The 26,282-nt window shown below is 48.5% G+C and overlaps 1 protein-coding gene across 1 annotated transcript in view; it reads right to left on the reverse strand.

Annotated features, from left to right (window-relative positions):
* CSMD2 (CUB and Sushi multiple domains 2) overlaps positions 1–26,282 on the reverse strand; it is a 290,617-nt gene that overhangs the window by 115,208 nt on the left and 149,127 nt on the right. Inside the window, 4 exon segments of the mRNA XM_063419131.1 lie at positions 2,467–2,661; positions 3,777–4,103; positions 18,357–18,539; positions 24,224–24,336. Coding sequence (XP_063275201.1) covers positions 2,467–2,661; positions 3,777–4,103; positions 18,357–18,539; positions 24,224–24,336 — 818 coding nt within the window.

The following is a 26,282-nucleotide window of genomic DNA, read 5'->3' on the forward strand; positions in this document are numbered from 1 at the left end:
AATTGATTTCTTCCTCCAGCCCCAAAGACAATGGCCAGGATCTGCTGCTCAGACAACGCAGGGCCAATTACTCCAATTATTTCTCAATATTCCAGGGCTGTTTCTCAAGAGCTCGGCACTTGTTATTGAAATTGCTGCAAATACCAGAGCAAGGCATCACTTCCCTGAGAACACAGGGCACAGGAAGAGTTTCAGTCCTAATGAGCTCCTTCTTCACTTCTCTTTTCCAGAGGAGAGGCTTGAAAGTCCCAAAAAAAGCTTTGAAATCTGAATTAAAGGCTTTAATTCAGCCCAGCTCCCCTCATGGCTGTTGTGGCCAGGAGATGGAAATGCAGAATTTCTGCCTCTCAGCTGCCAGAGCCCAACGACAGAACTTCTGTCATTATAGAAATATCAGATATTTCAGATGCATCAAAAAGCAGGAAAACATCACCCTGGATCTTTCCATCCCCTGTTGTTTCATTCCCTCCCTGGCAGGAGCAGCAGGGAAACTTTGAGTCATCACTAAACCTTTTATTATTATTGTTGTTGTTATTAGAAAAACACCTGTTGTAACAAGAACCGATCATCAAATCGTCAAATGAATACAATAAAGATGTTCCCCAGCGCTCATTTCACACCAAAAAACAAAAGGAAAATAAAGCTCAGGAATATTTGAACTGAAACTACAACTCCTCTGTGCAGACAGCAGCTTCCAAAGGAAAATCCTGGAAGGTGTTGGCTGGACACTGTGGAATGTGAGACCCTGACAGGCAGAACCCTGATTGGGGATCACAAAAAGCGGCAAAATTCACCCCAAAATCTCTGTCCCTGCAGGGAAGTTCACCTGGAGGAGAGGAAGAGGAGAGAGGAAGAGGAAGAAGAGAGGAAGAGAGGAAGAAAGGAGGAAGAGAAGAGGAGGAAGAGAGAGGAGGAAGAAAAGAGGAAGACAAGGATCTCTCTCCCACCAGGCTGGGAATGTTCATCTGGAGAAGAAAAGCTCCAGGGAGAGCTCAGAGCTCCTTCCAGTGCCTAAAGGGGCTCCAGGGGAGCTGGAGAGGGACTGGGACAAGGGATGGAGGGACAGGACACAGGGAATGGATTTAAACTGGAAAAGGGAAGATCTGGGGATACTGGGAAGGAATTCCTGGCTAGGAGGGTGAGGAGGGGCTGGGGTGGAATTCTCTGGTATTCCCAGAGAAGCTGTGGCTGCCCCTGGATCCTGGAAGTGTCCAAGGCTGGGTTGGACAGGAGCACACGGGGATGGTGGAAGTGTCCCTGCCCATGGGAGAGGGGAACTGAGATCTTTAACACCCAAACCACCCCAAACCAGCCCAGGATTGCCTGCTAGGATTTCTAACACCCAAACCACCCCAAACCAGCCCAGGACTCCCTGTTGGGATCTTTAATGCCTAAACCACCCTAAGACTCCCTGTTGGGATTTTCAATGCCCAAACTACCCCAAACCACCCAGAACTCCCCCGTGGGTATTTTCAATGCCCAAACCACCCCAGAACTCCCTGTTGGAATCTTTAATGCATAAACCACCCTGGGACTCCCTTTTGGGATTTTCAATGCCCAAACCACCCCAAATCAGCCCAGCCCTCCCCGCTGGGATCTTTAATGCCCAAACCAGCCCAGGACTCCCCTCTGGGATCTTTAACACCCCTCCCACCTTAAATCACCCCAGAACTCCCCGTGGGGATCTTTATTTAATGCCCAAACCATCACAGCACTCCCTTTTGGGATCTTTAACGCCCCTCCCACCCCAAACCAGCTCAGGACTCCCTGTTGGGATTTTCAGTGCTCAAACCACCCCAAACCAGCCCAGGACTCCCCATGGGGATATTTAACACCCAAACTACCCCAAACCACCCTGGGACTCCCTGTTGGGATTTTCAATGCCCAAACCACCCCAAACCAGCCCAGGATTGCCTGTTAGGATTTCTAACACCCCTCTCACCCCAAACCAGCCCAGCACTCCCTGTTGGGATCTTTAATGCCTAAACCACCCCAAACCAGCCCAGAATTCTCCATGGGGTTCTTTAACACCCAAACTACCCCAAACCACCCCAGGATGCCCTGTTGAGATCTTTAATGCCAAAACCACCCCAAACCACCCTAGGACTCCCTGCTGGGATCTTTAATGCCCAAACCACCCTAGGACTCCCTTTTGGGATTTTCAATGCCCAAACTACCCCAAACCAGCCCAGGACTCCCCGTGGGGATCTTTAACACCCAAGCTACCCAAACCACCCCGGGGTTTGCTGTTGGGATCTCTAACACCCCTCCCACCCCAAACAGCCCAGGACTCCCTATTGGGATCTTTAATGCCCAAACCAGCCCCTCACTCCCCTTTGGAATATTTAACACCCAAACCACCCCAAACCAGCCCAGGACTCTCCGTGGGGTCCTTTAACGCCCAAACCACCCCAAACCAGCCCAGCCCTCCCCGTTGGGATCTCTATCACCCCTCCCGGGGCTCACCCTCGCAGCGCAGCACGGCGTTGTCCCACACCACGCTGCCCTCCTGCAGCACGCAGGTGACGGTCTCGGCGCCGTGCGTGCGGATGAAGCCCTCGTCGCACAGGAAGGACACGGAGCTGCCCAGCTGCAGGCTGTCCCCAAAGCGCTTCCCGTTCACCGGAACGCCGGGGTCAGGACACTCGTTGTGCCGGAACGCTGTGGGAGAGGGGAGGGGAAAGGAGAGGAAAAGAGAGGAGGAGAAGGGGAAAAGAGGGGGGAAGAAGAGAAGAGGAAAAGGGGAAAAGAGGGGGGAAGAAGAGAAGAGGAAAAGGGGGAAAAGAGGAAAAAAGAGAAGAGGAAAAGGGGAAAAGAGGAAAAAAGAGAAGAGGAAAAGGGGAAAAGAGGGGGGGAAGAAGAGAAAAGGGGAAAAGAGGGGGGAAGAAGAGAAGAGGAAAAGGGGAAAAGAGGAAAAAAGAGAAGAGGAAAAGGGGAAAAGAGGAAAAAAGAGAAGAGGAAAAGGGGAAAAGAGGAAAAAAGAGAAGAGGAAAAGGGGAAAAGAGGAAAAAAGGAGAAGAGGGAAAAAGGAGAAGAGGGAAAAAAGGAGAAGAGGAAAAAAGGAGAAGAGGAAAAGAGGAGAAGAGGAAAAGAGGAGAAGAGGAAAAAAGAGAGGAGGAGAAGAAAAGAGGAGGAAAAGAGAGGAGGAGAAGAAAAGAGGAGAGGAGAGGAAAAGAGGAGAGGAGAAGAAAAGAGGAGAGGAAAAGAGGAGAGGAGAGGGAGAGGGAGAGGGAGAGGGAGAGGGAGAGGGAGAGGGAGAGGGAGAGGGAGAGGGAGAGGGAGAAGGAAAGGAGAACAGTCAGTGACACGTGTCTGTGTGAGACCAGCCTGTTATTTAGCCCATGAAGGTTTATCAAGCTCAGCAGCCTCTCAGAAATGGCTTTAAGAATTTATCTAAGAATTTAAGAATATAATAATAAATATAATAGTATAGTATAGTATAGTATAGTATAGTATAGTATAGTATAGTATATATAATAATATATAATATATTTGGGTTATATATTATGTATTATATGTACATATTACATTATCTATTATTATCTATTACTATATATTATTATATATAATGTGTATTATACATATATAATTATATATGTATATATAGTATATATAATATGTAAAATGTATTATATATTATATATATTATTTTATAACATATATGAAATAAATTATAAATAGAAAATAAATAAATATTTATTCTTCAATAAACAGAACTGCTTTTTTTAATCCCCTTTTTAGGCAGCACCCCCCAAACAGAAGCCCTCAGTGCTCACTGGTGAAGGTGATGTTGAAGCCCCTCTTCTCCATGGAGTGGTCAGTCTGGAACTCCAGCCTGGCCACGTGGCCGCTGCTGGTCAGCGAGGAGGGGATGTGGCTGCCCGAGAAGGTGCCCAGCACGGGGGACTCGGCCGTGCCCCCGTCCTTCACCGCCAGGAAATCGAACTGGGGCTCCACGTCGAAGTCGTTGAAGGCCAGGTGGATCCTGCTCTCGGGGCTGGCGATGATGAGCCACACGCAGTGCAGGCTGCTGCCGTACTCCTCGGGGTAGTTGGGGGACAGCACGGTCCCCGACGGGCTGGTGAAGTTGAAAAAGCAGGAAACTGCAAAGGGAAAGCGATGTCAGCCCCACGCGGCCCTGCCCCAAAAATTCACCCCTCAGGAGGGAGGGCAGGGCTTTGTCTGCAGGGGGGAAAAGCGACCTCCAGGCTGCCAGAGCCCAGGACAGAACCTCTGTCACCACCTGAGTGTCAGACAGGAGGGGAAAACCCCACCCTGGGTCTGCCATTAGTTCCCTTCCGTTCGTTCTTTAATTCCCTCCCTCGCAGGAGCAGCAGGGAAGCTTCTGGTCACCATTAAATCAGAATCTTTTGGTCATCACTAAATCAGAATCTTCTGGTCACCACTGAATCCAAATCTTTTGGTACCATTAAATCAGAATCTTTTGGTCATCACTAAATCAGATATTTTTTGGTCACCATTAAATCAGAATCTTTTGGTCACCACTGAATCAGAATATTTTAGTCACCATTAAATCAGAATCTTTTGGTCATCACTAAATCAGGACCTTTTGGTCACCACTGAATCCAAATCTTTTGGTCACCATTAAATCAGGATTTTCTGGTCATCACTAAATCAGAACTTTTTGGTCATCACTGAATCAGAATATTTTGGTCACCATTAAATCAGAATCTTTTGGTCATCACTAAATCAGATATTTTTTGGTCACCATTAAATCAGAATCTTTTGGTCACCACTGAATCAGAATATTTTAGTCACCATTAAATCAGAATCTTTTGGTCATCACTAAATCAGGACCTTTTGGTCACCACTGAATCCAAATCTTTTGGTCACCATTAAATCAGGATTTTCTGGTCATCACTAAATCAGAACTTTTTGGTCATCACTGAATCAGAATATTTTGGTCATCACTAAATCAGAATCTTTCGGTCATCACTAAATCAGAACTTTTTGGTCATCACTGAATCCAAATCTTTTGGTCACCATTAAATCAGAACCTTTTGGTCATCACTGAATCAGAATATTTTGGTCACCATTAAATCAGAATCTTTTCGGTCATCACTAAATCAAGACCTTTTGGTCACCACTGAATCCAAATCTTTTGGTCACCATTAAATCAAAAGCTTTTGGTCATCAATGAATTAGAATTTTCTGGTCATCACTAAATCAGAATTTTTTGGTCACCACTGAATCAGAATATTTTGGTCACCATTAAATCAGGACTTTTGGTCACCACTGAATGCAAATCTTTTGGTCACCAATAAATCAGAATATTTTAGTCACCATTGAATTGGAATCTTTTGCTCACCACTGAATCAGAATCTTTTATTATTATCTTTTCATTATCTTATTGGGATAAGAAAAAACTCCCGTTCTTTGGGACTTGGGGTGGATTTGCCACTTTCCAGTCCCTCCCAGGTTTCTTTAACAGCAGGAAGAAAATGCCTCTGAGGTGGGATCTGGCATTTTCCAGGTGAATTCTCCTGCACCTTTCCAGGTGAATTCTCATCCTCAGGAAACCTCCCAAGAATCCAGTGGGTGACTCGAGCTGGTACAAAATAAAACCAGCATGAAACGAGCTGGGTTTTGCCTCCAAACCTCATTTATTGCCGTGGCCACAGCCCAGCACATCCCACAGAGCCTGGGGCAAGGAACCAGCTCAGCCTCCCCTGCTGCTGTCCCTGGCCCAGCTCTGTCACCCACGGGTGACACATCCATTCCCAGGCTGCTGCAGAAGGAAAGGGAAAAGGAAAGGGAAAAGGAAAGGGAAAAGGAAAGGGAAAAGGAAAGGGAAAAGGAAAGGGAAAAGGAAAGGAAAAGGAAAGAAAGGAAAGGAAAAGGAAAGGAAAAGGAAAGGAAAAGGAAAGGAAAAAGGAAAGGAAAAGGAAAGGAAAAAGGAAAGGAAAAGGAAAGGAAAAGGAAAGGAAAAGGAAAGGAAAAGGAAAGGAAAGGAAAGGAAAGGAAAGGAAAAGGAAAGGAAAGGAAAGGAAAGGAAAGGAAAGGAAAGGAAAAGGAAAGGAAAGGAAAGGAAAGGAAAGGAAAGGAAAGGAAAGGAAAGGAAAGGAAAGGAAAGGAAAGGAAAGGAAAGGAAAGGAAAGGAAAGGAAAGGAAAGGAAAGGGAATCTGCCGTTTCCATCTGCTGAGTTCATTTTTTGCCCCCTCGTGCTCCTCTCCAGATTGAGCCACTGCATTCACCAAACTCCTCCCATGCACGCCACAGGGAATATTTGTGGGATACAGCACAAATGGAATGTTTGGAGAAGGAGCTGGAGCTGATTTGCTCTGTCTGTGCCCTTGGGAAGTCGTTCTCAGCTGGCTGAGCACCAGGAGATGCAGGATGCTCCCTGGAGCAGCCCAAGAACATTCCCAAGCCTGGGGGTCAGGATAAACCAGAGGAATCTGCAGCCCTGGTGGAGGGGAAGCTCTTCCCACCACCAATAAACCCTCGACTTCTGCTGGTTCCCAAAAAGAGGGCGCCCAACCAGGCTGGCACTGCCACAGAAATAATTAAAACCAGGCTTAAAACGGAGCTGAGGGGAAGAGCGTGCATGAAAAACCCTCCAGGGCTTCAGCCCAGCCCGGGCTGCAGCTGCCAAGGCCCATTAATCCGGGAAGGCAAGGCTGCCTTTGAAGTGCTACCTGCCCAAACTTGGGGATATTTTATGTATGGATGCTTTGCTCATCCTTTTTCCCCTTGGTAAAACCCATTATTGGGAACATCCATCTCCCTAATTCCTGGCACAGAGGATGAGCCTGGCTCGGGGTTGGCATTTAGACAATTATTTGGATCACTGCTCTGCCTTCCCCTCTGTTATTTTCCCTCTGTCTCCCCTCACCACTTAATGGGCTGGGATCAAATAATTCGGATGTCCCTGTGACGTTATCAAGGCCACGGAGCTGCACAATCCTTTCCCTGCTCTCAGCCACAGAGAGAGCAGATTAAAGAGAAAACAAACTGCGAAACATCCTCAGGATTTATTTTTTTTTTTTGGGGCTCTCTCTCTCTCTCTACCAGACGCTGAAATATCAGGGGATGCTGTCAAATAATTCTGTCAGCATAAGCACGGTGTAATCTGCCTCAGGAAAATTGAAAATAAATGCATTTGCACCCAGGGAAATGTCTCAGCTGCAGGGATGAGGTGTCTCCTCTAAATTTTTAAATCCGAGGGGGTGAATTAGCATTCAGGCAGGACCTCCAGCAGCCCAGCCAGGGAGAGGTGCAGTCGCCAGATCAGAAAATAAAACAACAAAGGACTTGCTGACAAAGGGGAGAGGAGCAGAGCGAGGGAAGAATATAAAATTAACCTTTGCCAGATAGAACAAAGTGACAGATTAAAGAGGAGTGATTAAAAAAAAAAACCCAAAAAACTCCAAGAGTCTCCACTGCAGGGAAGCAAAGGAGGGGTTTGATTTTCCTTAAGATCAGGAGGAGAAAGTTGGAGCTGGAGGAGCCACTGGCCCAAACTGGGGCCAGGAAAAAGCTGAGGGAGAGGAGAGCTGGAATCACATTCCAGAGGGAACATCCAGCCCAGGAACCCAGGAAGGTTCATGAACAAGACCGTGGTGTCTGTGAGATGATGATTTTCTTCATCTTTGGAAGCCAAGGAGGTTTTTCCTCACCATGGAAGAGGATTTTTCCTCACTGTGGAAGGAGATTTTTCCTCATAATTGAAGGAGATTTTTTCCTCACTGTGGAAGGAGGTTTTTCCTCATCGTGGAAGGAGGTTTTTCCTCAGAGTGGAAAGAGGTTTTTCCTCACTGTGGAAGGAGGTTTTTCCTCATCGTGGAAGGAGGTTTTTCCTCATCGTGGAAGGAGGTTTTTCCTCACTGTGGAAGGAGGTTTTTCCTCACTGTGGAAGGAGGTTTTTCCTCAGAGTGGAAGGAGGTTTTTCCTCATCGTGGAAGGTTTTTCCTCATAATTGAAGGAGGTTTTTCCTCATCGTGGAAGGAGATTTTTTCCTCATAATTGAAGGAGGTTTTTTCCTCATCATGGAAAGATGATTTTCCTCATCATGGAAGCAGATTTTTCCTCACTGTGGAAGGAGGTTTTTCCTCGTCATGGAAAGAGATCTTTCCTCATCATGGAAGGAGGTTTTTCCTCACTGTGAAAGAGGATTTTTCCTCATCGTGGAAGGAGATTTTTCCTCATTGTGAAAGAGGATTTTTCCTCATCGTGGAAGGAGATTTTTCCTCATTGTGAAAGAGGATTTTTCCTCATCATGGAAGGAGATTTTTCCTCATTGTGAAAGAAGGTTTTCCCTCATTGTGAAGGAGATTTTTCCTCACTGTGGAAGGAGGTTTTTCCTCATCGTGGAAGGAGGTTTTTCCTCACTGTGGAAGGAGGTTTTTCCTCACTGTGGAAGGAGGTTTTTCCTCATCGTGGAAGGAGGTTTTTCCTCACTGTGGAAGGAGGTTTTTCCTCACTGTGAAATGAGGTTTTTACTCACTGTAGAAGGAGGTTTCAGCTCTGGCTCTGGGATCCACATCACCCTCCCTGGCGCTGGGATAACCCAGGACCTGTTTTTCCCAGCGTGTCCCAGGCAGTGCCAGGCTGTCAGAGGAGGATGATGGCACAGGAAAGGTGGCAGAGAGCCCAGCCCCACCCGTCTGGGGCTGCTGGAGCCCCCCAAAGAGCCCTCAGCAGCAGGAGTCACCCCCAGCACGACAGAGGCCAGCCCTGCTGCCTGCAGCTGTCCATCAGCTGGGCTGGGAGCAGCATTATTATAATTAATATTTACCACCTTTGCTAAATGCCAGGAGAGGCCGTTCCGTGATCTGCACAGCACAGGGGGCTCTTTACGGAGCTGATTCAGCCAATAATGGTTCCATTTGTCAATAATTGTTATTGCTGACCAAGGACTGCAAAGGCAAGGGGAAAAATCCCTTTATTAAATCCAGAATAAATCACAGCAGACACAGAGCAGCGAGACCACGGCACGAATGAACCAGCACAGGGATTTGTTCAGCTTATCACGAGCAGCATCAGCATTCTGCATTGGTCTAGGGCAGTGAAATGATGAAGGAGCAGCTCCTTGGTTCTTCCCTTAGGAGAGGGATGTGGATGTGGACATGGATCAGGCAGGAGTTCTTCAGCAGGAGGAGTTTCTGCAGTTCTCTTTCTTTTCTCCTTCTCCTTCTCCTCTCCTTCTCTTCCTCTTCCTCTTCTCCTTCTCTTCCTCTTCTCCTTCTCTTCCTCTTCCTCTTCTCCTTCTCTTCCTCTTCCTCTCCTCCTTCTCTTCCTCTCCTCCTTCTCTTCCTCTCCTCCTTCTCTTCCTCTCCTCCTTCTCTTCCTCTCCTCCTTCTCTTCCTCTCCTCCTTCTCTTCCTCTCCTCCTTCTCTTCCTCTTCTCCTTCTCTTCCTCTCCTCCTTCTCTTCCTCTTCTCCTTCTCTTCCTCTTCCTCTTCTCCTTCTCTTCCTCTTCTCCTTCTCTTCCTCCTCTCCTTCTCTTCCTCCTCTCCTCTCCTCTCCTCTCCTCTCCTCTCCTCTCCTCTCCTCTCCTCTCCTCTCCTCTCCTCTCCTCTCCTCTCCTCTCCTCTCCTCTCCTCTCCTCTCCTCTCCTCTCCTCTCCTCTCCTCTCCTCTCCTCTCCTCTCCTCTCCTCTCCTCTCCTCTCCTCTCCTCTCCTCTCCTCTCCTCTCCTCTCCTCTCCTCTCCTCTCCTCCTCCCAAGTTGTTTTTTCTCTTTATTCTGCCTTCCCCAGATCCTCTCTCCTCCCAGACCATCTCTCTTCTCCCATCCCTGCTGATCCTGCAGGAGAATCCGGGGCTGCTCCCAAGGAGAGGTCACACCACGGGAGCAGGAAAGGCTCCGGGGTCAGGAGCTCAAAACCAAGCAAGGAATCACTGGAATAACTGCAGTTTCCATGGAAACAACCCAAAATCCACGAGTTTCCTCTCCGTTTTTAGATCCTGCTCCCACAGACTCTGACCTCTTGGGAGAGAGGAGTGGATTTTCTGCTCTGCATTTTCTTTTTTTCCAGAATGGGCAGAACTTGGTGATGGGCTGGAAAAGCAGGAGCTCAGCAGGAGCCTGCCCAGCATTCCTGACTCAGGAAGAGCTGACAGTGCTGGAAGCTCAGGGCAGCAAAGTGCTTCACATTTTGCATTTTTCCTCTTTCTGCATCTTATTCCAGGGGAAAAAAGTAAAAAAATCTGCATCTCACAGTGCCTTTTCCTCCTGAAATCCCTGCGGCACCACAGGGCAAGTGGGAGGCGAGGGAAGAGTTTGGAGCAAAATTAACTGGGAGCTTTTTGTTATTTCAGAGCGACAAAACTCAGCTCAGCCCGGGGGTGGGACTGCAGGTATGAGGAGAAAAATGAAAACCAGGCAGGTTTTGGGAAGCCAATCTTGAGGAAAATATCACTGAATTTAAAACAGATGCAGGGAAGAGCAGGTTCCACTGCCACCCACTCCAGCAGGAGCAGGGATTGGCTTCGGGAAGGAGCTGAAATTTTTTAAAACTCACTGGGAGCTGCTGATCCACACTGGGACAGGGCTGGGCTGGCTCCTGCCAGGGATCCTGCAGGATCCATCTGCTCCAAGTGCTCCCTGATTTCCAACCCAGCTCTTCCTCTCCCAGCAGTCTCCCTTGGGAATTTCTGCAGTGGCCTCAGGGAGGTGGAAGTTTGTGGCGTTTTTTTGGTCCAAAAAAAGCCTGGTGGTGCTGCTCAACTCTCCCTGGGGTTTGGCAGCTCCTCCCGGCTCTGCCCAGGCTCTGCTCGTGGGGAGCAGCAGGAAGATCCCAAAAAATAAACTCAGCCCTGTCCAGCTCCACCCCAGCAGTGGGAATGCCCCACTGCAGCTTCCTCACCCCGCGTGGGAAGGGTTAAATAAGGCAGGAATGACGAGGGAAGTTCTCCAAGGCCCAAACAAACAACCCCCAAACCAAACCAAAATAAATAAATAATAATAATAATTTAAAAAACCCCAAAAAAACCCAAAAAAACCCCAAAAAACCCAAAAAACCCCAACAAAAACAAACAAATAAACCCCAACAAAAACAAACAAATAAACCCCAACAAAAACAAAACACAAAAAACCAAAAAAAACCCCAAACAAACCCAAACAAAAACCCCTCACAAATCCAAAACCAAAACAAACAACAACAACAAAACACCAAAACCAAAAAAACCCACCAAAAAAACCCCAAAGAAACCCAAAACCCCCCAAAACCCCTCAACAACCAGGCTGAGGAGCTGGCAGGGGACAATTCCCAGGCAATTCCCTGGCACTGGAAGGTGCTGGAACGATTCCTGCCCATCCCAGGCCTCGAGCAAACACTGAAATCTCGTCCTGTGCTGGAGCAGAGTGAGGGGAGGGCTGGAACCAGGCTGTGAGCAGCACAAATCCCACATGGATCCGGGATCAGGGGAATGATAGGGGAATGCTGCCTGCAGCTCTTTGCCTCCCTCCCTGCCAGGACAGGCTCGGGGACATGAGGGGCATTTCCCCAGGGAATTGCTGCTCCAAACCCCTCGGATCAAGGGCAGGGAGAAAATGAGGAGGGGTCCTCAGAGCCCATCCCAGCCTGGAGGGGATCCAGATGCTGGACCTGGGGTGTGCTGGGTGCTCCCCTCTGGCCAGCCAGGATTTCCCTGTGGTGGATTTTTTTGGCAGGAATAACTGGAATATTAATGAACACATTTATCCCAATATCTTTATCCCCAAGCCATCAACAGATTTGTCCCCATTCAAATTTTTGTCCATTTGTCCATTCAAATATTCCCAGGAACGGACACGTTTATCCCCATCCCAGTTAAACAGACCCAGGAATGAACAGATTTACCCCAAATCCACTCACACATTCCCAGGAATGGACACATCTGTCCCCAAGCCATTCAAAACCAACCAGGAATGAAAAACAACCAGGAATGATCCCATGTTTATCCCCAGCCCAATCAAACATTCCCAGGAATGAACAGATTTATCCTAAATCCCAACACTCCCAGGAATGAACAGATTTATCCCAAACCCCAACACTCCCAGGAATGAACAGATTTATCCCAAATCCACTCACACATTCCCAAGAATGGACACATCTCTTCCCAATCCATTCAAAAACAACCAGGAATGATCCCATGTTTATCCCCAGCCCAATCAAACACTCCCAGGAATGAACAGATTTATCCCAAATCCCAACACTCCCAGGAATGAACAGATTTATCCTCAAACATTGCCAGGAATTGCTACATTTGCTCCCAATCCATTCAAACATTCCCAGGAATGAGCACATTTATCCCAAACCCAATCAAACACTTCCAGAAATGAACATGTTCCACTCAAACATTACCAGGAATGAACCTCATTTATACCCAAACTCAATTAAACATTCCCAGGAATTAAGAGATTTATCCCCAAACCCAAACATTCCCAGGAATTAAGAGATTTATCCCCAAACCCAAACATTCCCAGGAATTAACAGATTTATCCCTAAACCCAAACATTCCCAGGAATTAACAGATTTATCCCCAAACCCAAACATTCCCAGGAATGACCACATTAATCCCAAAATTCTGCTGAGCGACGCCAACCACCCCAACCCCACCGGGGTCACTGCTGAACCTCCCCCTCCCCACGATTTTTTGGGCACAAATCCCCTCCTTTTACTCCCCCGCCACTGAATTCCCTGCCAAACACGAGACGGGTCCAGAAAAACCTGGATTTTCCAAGTCTGATCCCAACGAACTGCACCAGAAATTCCAGCAATTCCCTGGAATGGCTCCCCCAGGAATGGCAGGGACACCCAATCCAAGGCAGGAACGCTGCCTTCACTGCCTGAGGCGGTGAAAATTTTTGTCATTTGCCAAATTTTGGCATTTATTGTCACTGCTGGTGCCACGATCACCCCCCACGGAACAGGACGGCGCTGCCTGGCACGGGTCAAGAACCCGGGGAAAACCACGGGATGAAAACTTGGGAATGGCAGGAGGAGCAGGGAAGGGAAGAACAAAGATCCCTGTGAGATTCCCTCACTGCAGAGCCCCCCCAGGAGCACCAGGGCCCTGCTCTTTCTGCCAAATAAACCCCGTGAAGCCAATTTTGGGAGGCTCCCACTGCAAATAAAATCAGAAAATGAGTTTGTTTGGGTTTTTTTTCTCCACACGAGGATGTTGGAACAGCGATTCCCACCCTGGATTTGGGGGTTTGGCAGCTCTGGAATGTCCCTCTGCCCCTCCACGTCCTCCATCCTCGGTGTCAGCGCAGTGAGAGCAACCCCAGAGCTGGAATTACGGAGCTGATTTATAAACAGAATAATCTCAATAATCTCCTCAGCCACAGGAAATTCCAGCTGGAATATTCTGTCCCCAGCTCACTGCACAAACCTCAGCTGAGGGAGCACAAGAAGGGTTTTCCTTCAGGAGGATTTATCCAATCCCACCCCGAGCCCTTTTGCTGAGGAAAGGGAAAAAATCTGGACAAAATCGAGTTCTGGGTGTGGAATTGCCCTGGCCTGGAAATGCCACTGGTAAAGACAGCAACAGAACTGCGGAGCTGATTCAGGCACTGCAGGATGGGGCAGGACAGAGGGAAGAAATTCAGTCATCACCCACAGCCAGACACTCAAACTGAACAGAAAAACACCCAAACTGTAGAGAAATAAACACCCAGACACCCAAACAGAACAGAAAAACACCCAAACTGTAGAGAAATAAACACCCAGACACCCAAACTGAACAGGAAAACACCCAAACTGTAGAGAAATAAACACTCAGACACCCAAACTGAACAGAAAAACACCCAAACTGTAGAGAAATAAACACCCAGACACCCAAATGGAACAGGAAAAACATCCAAACTGTACAGAAATAAACACCCAGACACCCAAATTTAAACAGGAACAGGCACCCAGACACTTGAATTGTACAGAAACAAACACCCAGAAAGTCAAATTGAACAGAGAAACACCCAAAGTGTACAGAAATAAACACCCAGAAACCCAAATGGAACAGGAACAGACACCCAGACACACGAATTGTACAGAAACAAACACCCAGACACCAAAACTGAACAGAAAAAAAATCCAAATTGTACAGAAATAAACACCCAGACACCCAAATTTAAACAGGAACAGACACCCAGACACTCGAACAGAAAAACACCCAAACTGTACAGAAATAAACACCCAGACACCCAAATTTAAACAGGAACAGACACCCAAACACTCAAATTGAACAGAAATAAACCCCAGACACTCAAATTGAACAGAAATAAACCCCAGACACTCAAATTGAACAGAAAAACCACACAAACTGTACAGAAACAAACACCCAGAGACCCAAACTGAAGAGGAACAGACACCCAGACACTAAAATTGTACAGAGAAACACCCAAACGGTACCGAAATAAACACCCAGAAACCCAAATGGAACAGGAAGAGACACCCAGACATCCAAATCCCACAGAAACGAACACCCAGACACCCAAATGGTACCGAAATAAACACTCAGAAACCCAAATGGAACAGGAACAGACACCCAGACACCCAAATTAAACAGAAAAACACCCAAACTGTACAGAAATAAACACCCAGACACCCAAATGGAACAGGAACAGACATCCAGACACACAGAGTTGCACAGAAACAGCCTCCCAGACACTCCAATTGAACAGAAACAGACAGCCAGGCACTGGAATTGCACAGAAATAAACACCCAGACACCCACAAAGCACAGAAATAAACACCCAGGCACACAAATCCCACAGAAACAGACACCCAGACACACAAATTGAACAGAAAAACACCCAAACGGTACCGAAATAAACACCCAGAAACCCAAATGGAACAGGAACAGACACCCAGACATCCAAATCAAACAGAAACGAACACCCAGACACCCAAATGGTACCGAAATAAACACTCAGACACCCACATTGAACAGGAACAGACATCCAGACACCCACAAAACACAGAAATAAACACCCAGACACACAAATTTTACAGAAAAAGACACCCAGACACACAAATTGAACAGAAAAGATACCCAGACACACAAATTTTACAGAAACAGACACCCAGACACACAAATTTTACAGAAAAAGACACCCAGACACACAAATTCTATAGAAACAGACACCCAGACACACAAATTTTACAGAAAAAGACACCCAGACACACAAATTGAACAGAAAAGATACCCAGACACACAAATTTTACAGAAACAGACACCCAGACACACAAATTTTACAGAAAAAGACACCCAGACACACAAATTCTATAGAAACAGACACCCAGACACACAAATTTTACAGAAAAAGACACCCAGACACACAAATTGAACAGAAAAGATACCCAGACACACAAATTTTACAGAAACAGACACCCAGACACACAAATTGAACAGAAAAGATACCCAGACACACAAATTTTACAGAAAAAGACACCTGACATTTTACAGAAGCAAACACCTGATCTGCTGTGAGCCAGCCCTGCTGCCCTCAGCACAACCCACAGGTTTCACTCTCACTCCAAACTCTCAGCACCAGCCTCGAGCACACCAAGTTGTCCAAAGTCACCTGAAATTCTGGGAAACTAAAAGGAAAAACCAGCACAGAACCAGTCCAGCACTTCCCACCCTCCAGTATTTTGCAGCTGATTTGCTTACAAAGAAAAAAATAAAAATAAAACCAAAATAAAACAAACAGGAAGGGAGGGATGGCACCTGGAAAAGGCAGGACTCAGGAATTGCTTCCTTTCCCCAGGCATTGCTCTGAGCTTAAATCAGTGTTTGAAAAGAAAGGCACTGGAATTCAAACTGGTTTTCCCCCTTCTCCAGGACTCCCAGTTCTCTCCCAGCTCCTCCAGACCCTCACCCAGCTCTGGATCTGGTTTTCCACCCCCAGCTCCAAGTGTGGCACTTGGTGCTATGGTTTAGGTGAGGTTTTAGAGAATTCACAGAATCCACAGAATTCAAAAAATTCAAAGAATCCACAGAATTCACAGAATTCAAAAAATCCACAGAATTCACAGAATTCAAAAAATCCACAGAATTCAAAGAATCCACAGAATTCACAGAATTCAAAGAATCCACAGAATTCAAAAAATCCACAGAATTCAAAGAATTTAAAGAATTCACAGAATCAAGTCAAAGAAGTCAAAGAAGTCAAAGAAGTCAAAGAAGTCAAAGAAGTCAAAGAAGTCAAAAAGAAGTCAAAGAAGTCAAAGAAGTCAAAGAAGTCAAAGAAGTCAAAGAAGTCAAAGAAGTCAAAGAAGTCAAAGAAGTCAAAGAAGTCAAAGAAGTCAAAGAAGTCAAAGAAGTCAAAGAATGACCAGGTTGGAGGAAACCTTCAAGATCATCGAGTCCAACCCAGCCCAAACACCTGAGGGCATGGACTCCAGGATCCCAGTAATTTAACCCAGTAATTCTGTGATTTCTGTGAATTCTGTGAATTCTGTGAATTCTGTGAATTCTGTGATTTCTGTGATTTCTGTGATTTCTGTGATTTCTGTGAATTCTGTGAATTCTGTGAATTCTGTGAATTCTGTGAATTCTGTGATTTCTGTGATTTCTGTGATTTCTGTGATTTCTGTGATTTCTGTGAATTCTGTGAATTCTGTGATTTCTGTGATTTCTGTGATTTCTGTGAATTCTGTGAATTCTGTGAATTGGCCGTGTCCTGTCAGTGCCACCAAGGTGGACACAGGACAGAGGGCACTGTGGATTTAATCAGCACACTCAGTTTGATGAGCAGGATGCCTTGGCAAGAACAAGCAGAGCTCTGAAGATCACAGGATTGGATCAAGAGGAGCGACAGGAGAAGAAGATGGAATAAATCTCTGCAAGCAGAATAAAATGTGTGAGTTTGTTGGTGATGTTTAACCTGATCACTGCAGTAAAAAATCACCAGCCTTCCTAGAGTGATGTGTAAGCATTTGGAATTCACAGCAAGAAGCAAATTCTGACCATCAGAGACGGCCTTCTCCTCTCTCCCTCCATCATCAATAACCAAGGGCTGATTTTCCCTGAGGGCAGGGAGAGCCCAGCACTGCCCAAATTTCCCTCTCCAAACACATTCCAGGCCTAAATCTTGAACTTGGCCGAGTCCTGTCTGTGCCACAGCTACCAAGGACTCATTATCCCCGAGGGCAGGGCAGGGAGAGCCCAGCACTGCCCAAACCTCCCTCTCCAAACGCATTCCAGGCCTAAATCTTGAACTTGGTCACATCCTGTCTGTGCCACAGCTACCAAGGCCATCACTGGCACCAGCTGAGTGGATTTCCAGAATTTTCCCTGAGGGCAGGGCAGGGAGAGCCCAGCACTGCCCAAATTTCCCTCTACAAACACAACCCAGGCCAAAATCTTGAACTTGGCCGTGTCCTGTCTGTGCCACAGCCACCAAGTGTTGCCCTGGTTTTTCTGAGATTTTTTAAAGCCTTGCTTATAAGATGGAGTCAGTTCTTTAGTTACTGTACAATATTAAGGGTCAGTTTTTCGCTTTCTCACACTTTGGAACATAAACAACCTTTCTTGTTTTTGTTCACTGTCCTTTGCTTACATATTTCCAGCCTGAAAACAATGTTGGTTGACAGCTGGTCTGGCCAGTGGGGTGAAGGGGTGGCAACCCCAGAATCCAATCTGCTCCCAGACCCACAAAATTATAAAAGGAAAAGAAATAAACAGGCTGGGCCCTTTTTGGTGGGGAGCAGCTTTCACTGCAGACCTCTGCCTCCTCCGTGTTGTTGATTTTTGCGTTCCGGGCAACAACCAAGGACTGATTTTTGCCGAGGGCAGGGCAGGGGGAGCTCAGCACTGCCCAAACCTCACTCTACAAACAGAATCCAGGCTCAAATCTTGAATTTGACCAAGTCCTGTCTGTGCCACAGCCACCAAGGGATGGATTTTCCCTGAGGGCAGGGCAAGGAGAGCCCAGCACTGCCCAAATTTCCCTCTACAAACACAACCCAGGCCTAAATCTTGAACTTGGCCGTGTCCTGTCTGTGCCACAGCCACCAAGGGACGGATTTTCCCTGAGGGCAGGGCAGGGGGAGCCCAGCACTGCCCAAATCTCACTCTACAAACAAAATTCAGGCTCAAATCTTCAATTTGGCCAGGCCTGTCTGTGCCACAGCCACCAAGGACTGATTTTCCCTGAGGGCAGGGAGAGCCCAGCACTGCCCAAACCTCACTCTACAAACACAACCCAGGCTCAAATCATGAACTTGGTCACATCCTGTCTGTGCCACAGCCACCAAGGGACGGATTTTCCCTGAGGGCAGGGCAGGGAGAGCCCAGCACTGCCCAAATCTCCCTCTGCCCTGCCCAGGGAAGAGCCCAAACCTCTCCCCAGGCCGGCTGAGGGTGCCCTGGGCGGGCTCCCGGAGCTCCTGAGCACACTTACAAACACACACAGGTTTCTGAGCAGACCACTGGCTGCTCTTTTGGCAGGTTATGCTTTTGTGGCCCTTCAGCTCGAAGGCGGGCTGGCACTCGAAGTGCAGCGTGTCCCCGTGGCGGAAGGTGGAGCCGCGCCGGCGGCCGAAGGCCGGGATGCCGGGGTCACCACAGCTGCCCTGGTCGATCTCTGCAAGAGAAAACAGAATTTGGGTGTGGGGAAGGGGCTGGAAGAGAGAATTTGGGTGTGGGGAAGGGGCTGGGGGGAGAGAACGCAGGATTTGGGTGTGAGGAAGGGGCTGGAAGAGAGAATTTGCGTGAGGAGAAGGGGCTGAGAGGAAGACACCGAATTTGGGTGTGGGGAAGGGGCTGAAAGAAAGAACACAGAATTTGGATGTGAGGAAGGGGCGGGAAAAGAGACTTTGGGTGTGGGGAAGGGGCTGAGGCCCAGCTGGTGCATCCTCTACCAGATTGTGGCATCCCAACCCCGATTCTCTCCTAAACCCCCTCCCGACGCTCCCCAGCCTCAAATGCAGGGCTGCAGGGTGAGGGAAGGGAGATTGGGATGAAGTATCAGGAAGGAATTGTTCCCTGGGAGGGTGGGGAGGGCTGGGATGGAATTCCCAGAGAAGCTGTGGCTGTCCCTGGATCCCTGGAAGTGTCCAGGCCAGGCTGGACAGGGCTGGGAGCACCCTGGGACAGTGGAAGTGTCCCTGGATGATCTTTAGTGTCCCTCCCACCCCAAACCATTCTGGGACAATCCCAGCTGAAACGAAAAAATAAAATAACAGGGAATAAATGAAGAGCACGGGGATCCAAAGCAGCTCCTGCCCTGCAGCTGCTCCAGGAACTTCTGGATTGAAGGGCCCACATCTCCCCAGGCAGGACCAACCCTCAGCTCCTGGCCCTGGGACACAGAGGGAATGTTCTGGATTGTCCCCTCTCCTTCCCTCCCATCCCCATCCCCACATTAACCCCTCTCTCCCCGTGCAGTTTGACCCCAGACAAACCCCAGACACAGCTCCCTGTCCTCTCCTGCTCCCTCCCACCCCATTTTCCAAGGGCCCCCTGCCCTGGATTGTTGGAGCCCAGGGCATCCCTGTGGCCACCCTGGAGGGTTTGGAGACCGGGCAGGGGGTCTGGGGTCTGTCCCAGGGGCTCAGGCAGCCTCACACAGAGCCCAGGAGGGCACTGCCTCTGATCCCTGCCATGGCAGTGAATGCCCACAGTGTGTGAACAATCACAAGCTGGGAGAATTCAAAATAAGCAGTATTTAGTTTATCATAGAATGTAAATGTAGAATTTGGGATTCTCAGTATATGGGGCTGAAGAGACAAGATGGAGGAATTGGGGAGTGGCCCCTGTGCTCCTTGTTCTTGCTCTCGTCCCCCATTTTCTGCTGAGTTGGATTTTAGAGATTGGTTTAGAGTAGAAATGACAGGTTAGCATAGGGAGTAGGCATTGGTACAATTTTGTAAATAAAAAGTTCATTGTGGACAGTGGTTGGGTCAGGGGTACTGTACATAAGGTGTGGGGCTCTCTGACCCGCCCAGTCCCCCCCGTGTCCTGCTCTGCTGGGGACGCCCTGCAGAGCTGGGACAGAACTGAGATAATGAAGAATAAACAACCCTGGAAACACAAACTGGGGACTCAGCCTGGCTGCTCTGGCTCTGGTGTGAAACACTCAGGGCAAAGAGAAGCCTGAAAACCTGATTACCTCTGGGAACAGCAACCCAGAGGAACCCTGAGCACCTTGGGGAACAGCAACCCCAAGGAGAATCTCAGGGAATCAACAACCCTGAGACTGGATCACTGTCAACTCCAAAACCTTCACTCCTCCTTAGTGTCCCCACAAAGATCCCTGTGAGATTCTCTCCCTGCAGAGCCCCCCAGGAGCACCAGGGCCCTGCTCTTTCTGCCAAATAAACCTCGTGAAGCCAATTTTGGGGGGCTCCCACTGCAACCAAAATCAGAAATGAGTTTTTTGGGTTTTTTTCTCCACATGAGGATGTTTGAACAGCGATTCCCACCCTGGATTTGGGGGTTTTGGCAGCTCTGGAATGTCCCTCTGCCCCTCCATGTCCTCCATGTGCTCCACACTCCCCTCCTCTCCCAATCCTCTGCTTTTTTATCCCCATCATCTCCCATCAGTCTCGCTGTCTTTTCCTCCCCGCTTCCAATTTCTCACACCAAATTGGAAATCTCTTTTGTGACACTTCCTTTACAGAGGCAAATCGTGGCAGCCGGGATTTGCATGACTCCCTCTAATATCCCAATTTGGCTGGAATAACAACAAGAATCCTCATTATCATCCTGGCTCCAGGCAACTCCAGATCCAGGTGTGTTTTGAGCAGAAGTCACCCAGCACGGAGCTTCTGCTGCATCTCGAGCTGAAAACTCACTGCTGGCTAATGAAGCATCCCCCAAATAATTTAACATAAATGAATATTAAAAGTTTTCCTGAGGCAGGCTGCGTTTTCTGCCTCTCAGGGAAAGCACTCTGCCAGGATTTACGGATCTCCCTGCTCAGTTTCCGAGTCCAACTTAGTTCAGGAGCTGCGTTTGCAGATCAGGGGTGGAAAATGAAAATTCTGGGTGTTAAAGCTGCACTGAACCGTTCATTCCTCCCCCCCAAAAAAAGCACAAGGCCAACAGTGCCTGGCATGAAATGAAAATTCAGCTTGAAAATCAAAGAATAGCAACGAGCTGGGATGGGAGGGAGAGGATTTGGAACATTTATCAGAGTGTCTGACAGGGACCCGGGGGCTGCCACTCAAAACATCCAGGGCTGGTATCCCTGGGAGCTGGAAATCCACCCAGCAAGTGCCAGTGGTGGCCCTGGAGCTGCAGGGGCCTGTCCCCAGTGTCCCCAGTGTCCCCAGTGCCAGGGAAGGAGCTGTTGGATGTCCTGGGATCCCTCTGGTTGCTGGAATTTGGTGAGGATTCCACCCCTGGGAGAGTCCCTGGGAGCACCCTGGGGCAGAGGGAGGTGTCCCTGCCCATGGATTGGGATGGGCTTTGAGGTCCTGGCAGATCCAAACTGTTCCATGGTCCTGTGGCACCCATGGACCTCCCTCCAGCCATCCCTCAGGACCTGGAGCAGGTGGGGATTCACCTCCAGCCCATCCTGAACCAAAAATTCCCATCCTGGCAGCCCCAAATCTCCACAGGGGGACACAAAAAATTTCCATCGTGGCAGCCCCAAAACTCCAAGGGGGACACAAGAAATTCCAATTTGTGGCAGCCCCAAAACTCCACCCAAGGACACAAGAAATTCCCATTGTGTCAGCCCTAAAACTCCACCCAAGGACACAAGAAATTCCCATTTGTGGCAGCCCCAAAACTCCTCCACAAATGGACACAGAGAATTCCCATCGTGGCAGCCCCAAAACTCCAAGGAGGACACAAGAAATTCCCATTGTGGCAGCCCCAAAACTCCACCCAGGGACACAAGAAATTCCCTTTGGGGCAGCCCCAAAACACAAGAAATTCCCAATGTGGCAGCCCCAAAACTCCTCCACAAATGGACACAGAGAATTCCCATTGTGGCAGCCCCAAAACTCCACACGGGGACACAAAAAATCCCTGCCTGGCCCCACTGAGCTTCCCCAGAAGGGTCAGAGATGCCCAAACCCAGCCCCAAATGTTCCCCTCAGCTTGGGCTGGAGGCTCTGGAGGGGTGGGAATCCCAGGAATTCTGAATCCCAGGAATTCTGAATCCCAGGAATTCTGCAGCTCCGGGTGGGGCAGAAGGAGAAGTTCCAGGGCTGTAATTCCAAAGGGAACCGGGAATGTGCAGCATCAGTAAAACCAGGACGTGCTGAGGGCATCAGGAGCTCGGGAAAAAAGCAGCCAAGGGATGTAAAATCAGAGCATTTTGACCCTTGGCTGAGAGAGAATAAAGACCCCTGAAGGGTCTCCTCCCTCCTCACCCTTTCCTGTTGCTCTGCACGACCCCAGCTCGAATCAGGGGGTTAAAAATGGGAGAAAAATGAGGAATTAGAGCTCTCAATTCCCACCCTCTCCTTGTTAGCAGCAGGCAAACACAGCTCGAGGCTTCACCACCTCACAGAGGTCAGGAAATGGAATTTATTCCGAAATTCCATTTTCTGACCCCAGAAAAATCCCCTGGTTCCTGCATTTCTTTGCTTAGGGTGAAATATTTAGCAGGGCAGACGCCCCATTAAAAAAAAAGAGGATTGATTCCAAAATATCAAACCACGTTACTTCAATCAGATCGAAACATTCCTCCTGATGAATGTTTGAAGTCAAATCACTTCCACATTAGAATAATAAAAGTCAAAACCAAACAAGAACATCCAAACCGAGCGTTTTGACATTATTGAAAGGAAACAAGTTGACGTGAATCTTTCACAGCTCCTCCATCAAATATTATTCATACAGGGGGGAAATTTTTGACAAAAATGATGTTTTCTGAGGGAAAAATCTGAGGGATTTTTGCAGAGCTCCTGGTGCTGTTTGGCTGCGGGTGGAGGGTGGGAAATTGGGTGAGGAAGAAGAGCAGAGATCCGTGGGGATTCCTGCTCTTGCCTGCCTCAGCTCGGGGGGAAAATGAGGATTTTCGGAGCTGCCAGCAAGTCAAACTCTGGTTTCTGGAAGGGACAGCCACAGGGTGAAGGGAAAACCCACAAATGTCACCCCCAGGAAAATATTCTACCTCACTCACAGGATTTTGTACTGAAATAAACTTTAATTCATTAAAGCTAATGGTGCCAGGCAGGAATTTGGAGGAATCAAGGGCAGGGTGTTCCTGTTGCCTTTTAGTTTTTGCCTCCAAGAATGAATAAAAATGGGATTATCCCATTCCAGCCCCGAGGATTGTCTGGTTCTGACCCATGGAACAGGATAGGCTTTAAGGCCCCTTCCAACCCAAACCAGCCTGGGATTCCCTGGGTGAGGGAAAAAAAGGATCTAAAGAGGAAAAACAGCAAGGAAGGGATGGACTGGAAGGAAAAAGCCTTTCCTGCCTCCCCCTCCCACCTGAAAGCACCAGAGCAGGAACTGGGAAGGGAGGAGACCCTGAGGGTTTGGAAAAAGGGGAATTGGAAAAAGGGGAATTGGAAAAAGGGGAATTGGAAAAAGGGGAATTGGAAAAAGGGGAATTGGAAAAAGGGGAATTGGAAAAAGGGGAATTGAGAAGGGAGGAGCTCCTGGTCCTTTGGAAAAAGGGGAATTGGGAGAGGAGCCCACAAGGCTTTGGAAAAAGGGGAATTGGGAAGAGAGGAGACCCTGAGGGTTTGGAAAAAGGGGGATTGGGAGAGAAGAGCCCCTGATCATTTGGAAAACGAGGAATTAGGAGGGAGAGGAGCTCCTGAGCTTTTGGAAAAAGGGGAATTGGAAAGAGAGGAGCCCCTGATCCCTTGGAAAAAAGAGAATTGGGGAGGGAGGAGCCCCACATCCTTTGGAAAAAGGGGAATTGGGGGAGGAGCCTGTGATCCTTTGGAAAAAGGGGAATTGGGAAGGAGGAGTCCCTGATCCTTTGGAAAAAGGGGAATTGGGAAGGGAGGAGCCCCTGATCCTTTGGAAAAAGGGGAATTGGGAAGGGAGGAGCCCCTGATCCTTTGGAAAAAGGGGAGCTGGGAAAGGAGGAGCCCCACATCCTTTGGAAAAAGGGGAGTTGAGAAGGGAGGAGCCCCTGAGGCTTTGGAAAAAGGGGAATTGAGAAGGGAGGAGCCCCTGAGGCTTTGGAAAAAGGGGAATTGGGAAAAGGGGAATTGGGAAAAGGGGAATTGGGAAAAGGGGAATTGGGAAAGGAGGAGTCCCTGATCCCTTGGAAAAAGGGAAATTGGGAGGGAGAGGAGCCCCTGATCCTTTGGAAAAATGGGAATTAGGAGGGAGAGGAGCCCGGGGTACCTTCGTAGGTGGCCTTGAAGCCCAGCAGGTTGCTGACGCTGTCGGTCTGGAACAGGAGCCACATCTGGTGCTGGGTGCTGACGATGAGGTCGGGCACGGTGGTGCCCGTGAGGCTGCAAAAAAACAGCAACAAATCAGCTGAAAACAGCCCCAAAACGGCCTCAGAGCCACCCACCCTCAAATAAAGCTGTGCAGGAGCAGGGAAATGCCAAAATAATTAAGAATCACCCCCAAATTCCAGGGGATTTTCAAGCCTGGTGAAAATTCTCTTGCGTTCTGCGTTCTACCCCCACAAGGAATCTTCTCCCACCACCCTCACTGCAATAATCACAATTCACTGCCTCTATTGCTACAGAGCATCCAGCAGCAAAAGGAATCATTGCTCTGCTCGCTGAGGCAAAAAATCAGCAAACAAATAAAATCCCCAGCAGCCAAACTGTGCCCTGGCTGAACCCTCTGAACTGCCCTCAAGCAGCTCCCAGCAGCACCAGAAAAAAAGACTTTTCACCCATTCCCTGCCCTGTTTCTGCCCTGAGAGAAGTTCCTGCAAGGATCTAAAAAGGAAAAAATCACCCAGCAGACAAAGCAGGAGCCCAAATCTGCTGAACACTCCCTGAGCCACAAATCCGGGCAGGATCAGGGCTCTGCTTCCCCTCTGGATCCTCCCAGGGGGGCTGAGGAACAGGGAAATGTCCCTGATCTCTCCCTGTTAATGAGGCTCGTTCAGCCTCTGGGATTAATCACCTCTGGGATTAATCACCTCTGGGATTAATTTATCACCTCACTGTGGTTCAACACAGCTTTCAGGGCTTTGTCCCCACCCACAGGAGCATCCTTGGCTCAGCTCAGCTCCCTCCTTTCCCTGCCCCTGGAAGCAGCACCAGCCTCTGTGTGGGCAGGGGATTATTCCAGGAGCAGGAATATCCCAGGGCTGTGGTGTTGCCTGTGTTTAATGCTGTGATTATCCTGTTCCTGCTGAGGAATTCAGAAACGAGGCACAAGTGGAGAGGAGTAAGAGGTTTTTTGGGGGGGTGGGTTTTTTTGTTTTGTTTTTCTGTGGTTTTCTTTTGGTTTTTGTTTGTTTGTTTGTTTGTTTGTTTGTTTTTTGGGGTTTTTTGGTGTGTTTTTTGGGGTTTTTTGTTTTGGGGTTTTTTTGGTTTGGTTTTGGGTTTTTTGGGGGTTTTTTTTGGGTTTTTTGGGGTTTTTTTTGTTTGTTTGTTTGGGGTTTTTTTTGGGGTTTTGTTTGTTTGTTTTTTGGGGTGTTTTTTGTTTTGTTTTTTGGGGTTTGTTGTTGTTGTTGTTTGTTTGTTTGGGTTTTTTTTTTTTCTTTTTTTTTTTTTTTCTTTCCTGCAGTATTTAAATAAATCCAAATTCTTCCCCAGCGTTCAGTTCCAGGCTGGCTTGGAAGGCTCCTGGACAGAACTCAGCTCAGCAGAGGAGGGAGGTGAAGCTGAGGACGGGACAGGAGCCAGGCTGGGAGAGCTGGGAATGTCCAGCCTGGAGAAGGTGGAGTGGAGCCCTCCCAGCACTGCGGGGACTCTGCCAGGACACAGGGAATGGCCTCAGACTGGGAAAGGGCAGATTTGGGTGGGATTTGGGCAGGAATTCCTGCCATGGGGTGCCCACAGCAGCTGGGGCTGCCCCTGGATCCCTGGACAGGTCCTGGAGCACCCTGGGGACAGTGAAGGTGTCCCTGCCATGGCAGGGGTGACACTGGGTGGGCTTTAAGGTCCTTTCAGCCCAAACCATCCCAGGATTCTGTGACAGCTCCAAGGGCTGTCCCTCCCCCAGTGCAGGTGACATTAACCCCCTCCCTGCCGAGTGCCAGCTCCGCTCCAGGGCTGGGATCTCAGGGAGATGGGAGCAGCCTGGACATCCCAGAGCTCCCCTCCCCAGGCAGAGATGCCACCACAGGGACAGGGACAGGGACACTGCTCAGCCTCTCCTGGAACCCAAATGAGTTTTCCCTGCAAAGCTCTCCCAGCTCTGCCCCTGCCTGCGCTCCGTGATTGCTCCCAGCTTATTGATCTGCCTTTATTGATCTCAGGGCGCTGTAAAT

This window comes from Prinia subflava, chromosome 24, assembly GCF_021018805.1.
Source record: "Prinia subflava isolate CZ2003 ecotype Zambia chromosome 24, Cam_Psub_1.2, whole genome shotgun sequence".
In the NCBI taxonomy this organism is placed as follows: Eukaryota; Metazoa; Chordata; class Aves; order Passeriformes; family Cisticolidae; genus Prinia; species Prinia subflava.